Source organism: Crocuta crocuta, unplaced genomic scaffold, assembly GCF_008692635.1.
Source record: "Crocuta crocuta isolate KB4526 unplaced genomic scaffold, BGI_CrCroc_1.0 scaffold1541, whole genome shotgun sequence".
NCBI lineage: Eukaryota > Metazoa > Chordata > Mammalia > Carnivora > Hyaenidae > Crocuta > Crocuta crocuta.
Window position 1 is genome coordinate 65,324 of NW_027529430.1, and position 4,999 is coordinate 70,322.

Here is a 4,999-nt window from a genome sequence, read left to right on the forward strand (position 1 = left end):
GGGTTTGCTACTGATATTTAGTACCAGGAGACCAGGGAAGCCAAACATCCAAAGTGGAAACAATGCCCTGTTTTGAGAAATAATGAGCTGGGGAAGAACCAAGTGTAAAAGCCAGGCTCCTGGTTTTTCCACACGGTCCTGCCACTCGGTGAGCATGGGTCAGTACCTCCACAGACTCCTGTCTCTCCATCGGGGGCACTGGGATTTCTCTGTCCTTCTCATCCTCCTCCTCGTCATCCTCCTCCTCCAGGTCACTATCAACCTCCTGGGAGCCGGGCCGGTGGGGGTCAGCCAAAGCAACAGGGACACTGGCCAGGGCAGGGGGCCCAGGACAGAGGCTGTGGCTGGGGGGCCCGTCATCACTGACGAAGCAGGTCTCCTCACTGTTGGATGGCGAGCTGATGCTGTCAATGCCGCTGTCCCGGTTGGGCACCTTCTCGCCATCCCGGGGCCCAGGAGCCAGCAGGAACAGGCAGCGGGAGGCCTCACCCTCAGGAAGCTGGGGCACTGGTGGCTGTGGGAGTGGCTGTGGCAACATGGCTGGCTCTGTGGGACCTGGGCTGGGGCCAGGGGCTGGCCTATCCGAGGCGACAATCACAGGCTCTCTGAGGTGGGTGGTGGACACACATGGAGGCAGGGTATGAGCTTGGCTGAGAGTCTTGTCTTAAAGCTGTCCTTCCTGTCCCAGGTCCACCCTCAGCCCCACAGGGTCCCTCAGGGATCAGACTTACCTTTCGAATTTTTCAATCAGTGAGGATACCGCTGCAGAACTGGGGCTGGCCTCCACCCTGGGGGCCAGGCCCTTGGCCACTCGGGGGTCTGCAGGCAGTGGGCGTGATGGTGGAGGGGGAATGGGCTCAGGTTGTGGGGGCATCCGGGGCATCTGCAGATAGCTGGGCTTTGGGGGGACTGGAGAAACGGAGAGGGAAAAGAGAGAGGGGAGATCCCAATGAGCTGAGTTTAGATGTAGCTGTCATAGTCAGGCCACAAAACCCTCCACAAACTCCTAGTCTGCACCTTTGCCCAAGACAGGTACAGAGCAGGCCTGAGGCAAGACGCCAGTATGTACGTATTAGTGTCAGGCCACAGCCTTCAGCTCCTAGACCACGGTGCTTCCGATCCTTCTAAGGAGCCCTCTCCTCTGCCACTGGCCAACCTTTCCTCTCCATTATCTCCTCCCCTGGGCCATTTCTCTGCCCCTCTCTGGAACCACTTACCTTGTGGCTTTGGGCCTGGTGTCCGCTTCAGTGGTGAAGGACGCTGGCTGGGGGTTTCAGTGGGGGGGCCTGGGTCTGAGCGAAGCCGCTGGGGACCTTCTGGATGAGGTTCAAGGCTCTGGCCAGGGTCAAGGGACAAACTTTTAACCAGGATTCGGTTTCCCTGGTGCAGCCCTGCAGAAAAGGAGAACCTGGGTGTGAAGCAATTGATGTTATCCTAAAGGAGCCTGGAGACTTGTATGTCTTAGCAGGTATTGGGGTATTGGTTTTCCCTGAGCCCCTTTCTTGGGCATACTGCCTTTCTGGGAGGCCCCTACCACAGCCCTCAGATGGGGACCCAGGCTCAGGGCTGTGGCTGGCTGTTTTCATAATAGACAAGAGTTCTTTGTGATCCATACACTGATTCCTTGCATGGTAGCAGGCATTATTACTAGGGAGTTTAACCAGGCTACAATTTGTGTACGTGTTTGCAGCCCTTGTTTATATAGCAACAGTGAGTATGCTGAGCCTAAACTGCTCTTCACCCTCTTTCTTAAGGTCCTGAGAATATCTGGACTTCCTTGTCTACAATTTTATACAGCTAAGCATGCTATGACAAAATTGTATTTCATGAGCAAAAGTTTTGCTTCTTAAAATCCCAGCCTCTCGCTAATCTGTGCTACCCTCCTCTGCTTCCACACCCATGCATAATCACACACAAAGAACTCAGCATCCAGGTCACAGGAACAGTTTTAAAACAGCAGGCAACAAATTCAGAAAAAGGGAGGCTTTTTTTTGCACTGTCACCTCTTCCCTCACTGTGGGCTTCCCTCAATCCACCTCTGTCTTTGGCCCTAGGGAAGATGATGGTTACTTTTGGGAGAGAAGATTCTGTCTGGGAGACAATGGGGGACTCTCCAGGATGACCTGTCTCGAGGGAAGGAGTATGGGGCTCAGGTGGGCCTGGCTAGGTGGGGNGGTAAATGAGAGAGAAGTCAGTGTGGAGGTGGGGTGGGGTGGGGTGGGGGTGGTGGGCAGAGCAGAGAGGACAAGCCCTGGAGGCAGGCTGAGGAGCCAGGTGACCATCCTGTGGACGGAAGGAAGCCAATGAAAGGCCACGGTGTAGGGAAGGATGCAGGCAAACAGGTGTGAGAACAAGATAGTGAGTGGCAGTCAAGAGCTCCCACCCCCACACATGGTGTTGGTTTTGCTGTGCCATAGCCACATAGCCTATCACACCCACAGGGTCTGTTCTCCTGTGTATATAGTCTGACACATCACCAATCACAAAAGTGTCCACTCAGTTACAGAAACACATGGTGTGATTTAGACTGTTTCACACAACTGCAGGGCCACACAAATTCAAATATCTAATCACATGCCATCATGCTTCTGAAAGCCTGGTCGCACACAGTCATAAAGACCCATAGTCACAACCTCACACATTACCACACAGCCCCACAGTATCACGTACACCCAGCAAACAGAGTCATGCACAGTTACAAAGAGTCACACAGTGGCAAGCCTCTCATTTTATACAGTTTCATACAATAATTGCCCAGCCACTTACCATCATATATACTCCTCAAATATGTTTACACTGAGTCACAAAGATATACAGTGTAATTTATACCATGTGTCACAGTTGCAGGGCCACAGAGTGTGACACATGCCATAATATGGTGTCGCAGGTTCACACACCTGCAAATGGTTCACACACTTGCAAATGATTCACACAGTCATCAAGACTATAGCCATGCAGGGTCATTATGTCATGTTAGATATTGCCTCACACAATGGGATAACATCATAAAATCACACACCACCATGTACCCAGAAACACAGGTACACAATCACAGACATGTGCCCTAATTTACTATGTCATACTCATGAAACAAACATGTCCATGGTGTCCTTGGGTCTTAGGGCCTCAGGCATACATACACACTTGACATGTGCCTACTGGGTAAGTGATCCTGGTATTACATGTACCCCCTGTTGCAAAAACATCAGCTATAACATGCAGAGACAACCTATAGGGTCACATAGGCAAAAGGAGCCACAGGAATTTTGGGTCTCCCAGTCCTGGAGGGAAGGAATAGCCCAACCCACAGTGTTCCAGCACCTTCCCTGGGTCCTGGGCCCTACTCTGGCCACAGTCTAGCCAGGTAGGCCCCAGGGGACTCTGGCTATTGTCCCCTCCCAGCCCTGAAAGAACATGGTGCCCCAGACCCCAGGCAGAGCCCCACTCCTCCACCCAGTACCTTGACTTGGGTGCAGTTTCCTTACTTCCTTTCCCACTTGAACAGGCAGGACCCTGACTGGGAGGGAGGAGGTGCTCCTCTCAGCTCAGCTGGGCAGCATACCCTGCCCTGCTCAGCACATCCTGGCCTGGTCTTGCCCTGCCTTCCCCCTGGGTGTGGAGTTGAAGAGGATGAATCACTTGGAGGACAGTAGATGAGGAAACACAGTTTGAGAGACAAATGGCCAGAGAAAGTGAGAGACAGGGTAGCTGACAGGGCCAGAGATCTAGCAAGCAAAGCCAGGAATCCCATTGTGCAGAGACACCCCCTTCAAATACATACATAGGTTCTGGGGTTTCAGGTGCCCCTTGTCTGCATCCATCTCCACACCTCAAAGCAGGCAGGCCTCCCTAGGTGAGCTCTCCCTACCAAGTCTGTACAAAGCAGCTGGGGGCCCCCTGGCTGGGCTTCTCTCTCTTTGTTCCACTGCTTGTCTTGGGAGTAGGGTAACCATACCATTCTTTGCAGCCCTGCTCTGGCCCATTCTCTAATTCCTTCTTATCCACATCACCTGGGAGCCCACCAATGGACCTGCCTCTCCTTTCTCTCTGCCTCCTTGCAGGCATCCCTGCAGAATGGGAGGCTCAATAAAATTCAAATATTCTGGGACACTCTGGATTCCTAGGAGAGAGAGGCAGGGACTGTGTTCCCAGTTTCTAAATAGATGAAGGCAGAAAGATGGGCAACGACTTGCCGAAGGTCACACAGCAAGTCAATGGCAGAGTTTCAGCAGATTGGTCCTGAGCTAGACTCCTTTCTTAATCTTGCTCTCCAAGGGAAGCTGGAAAAAAGGGGAAGTAGGAGGGAGAGGGGTGTACCCCAGTGCTTCAGAAAGTCGTGAACTGCAGTGTGGCTAGTGAGTGCAATACCTCAATGCTCACCTGCAAGGAGATTACAGTGGGGTTCCAGTTCAGGAGCCAAGGCCCAGCCAGGAACCAGCTGAGGCTTCACTGAAGGAAGAAGGTTCAAGATCCCCCCCTCTCCTGTTTCAGTGCTCCTCATTCCTGTTCCTCTGCCTACATTTCCCTGCCCCCTCCTGTGTTTTCCCTCAATGGTCCCCTCGTGCTCATCTTGCTCCCTCCAGGTGGGCAGATGGATCTCCAGCTCAGGTCATGCCACTTATCTGCACAAGAACCTTCTGTGACTTCTCACTGCCCATGGGGAAACCAGGAACTTCTCAGCTAGGCCTCCATATCACCTCACAACCCTGTTGAACTCTCTGGCTTCCCTAGACTTAGTTCAGTTCCCCAAATATTTCTGAGCCCTGCTCTGAGCCCAAGTAGATGCATGCTGGAGGATGTGAAAAATCCCATCTCTGCCCCTGGGGAGCTCCCAAGGGATGCCTTCTCCTTTCCTGGATACCTCAGCCCGTCCCATTGCCTCATCCCATTCCCACCTGGCTAGGTCCTGCATTGGTGTTCTCCAGCCCATTTTTTATAGTTGACAATCCACAGCATTGTCTCTCACACACACACTCACACCTCTACATCTGACAAAGTC

General features: G+C 52.8%; 1 protein-coding gene across 2 annotated transcripts in view; it reads right to left on the minus strand.

The window, feature by feature from the left end:
- Positions 1 to 1,386, minus strand: part of FGD1 (FYVE, RhoGEF and PH domain containing 1) — a 23,890-nt gene extending 22,504 nt beyond the window's left edge. Inside the window, exons 1-3 of one of the 2 annotated variants that reach the window (XM_077759562.1) lie at positions 1,218 to 1,386; positions 732 to 909; positions 167 to 605 (exon numbers count right to left, since the gene is read on the minus strand). In XM_077759562.1, the coding sequence (XP_077615688.1) occupies positions 167 to 605; positions 732 to 883 (591 nt within the window). In that variant the 5' untranslated portion in view covers positions 884 to 909; positions 1,218 to 1,386. The remainder of the gene's footprint in view (positions 1 to 166; positions 606 to 731; positions 910 to 1,217) is intronic. The other variant, XM_077759561.1, reaches the window with a different exon arrangement.
- Between the last annotated feature and the right edge of the window lie 3,613 nt (positions 1,387 to 4,999).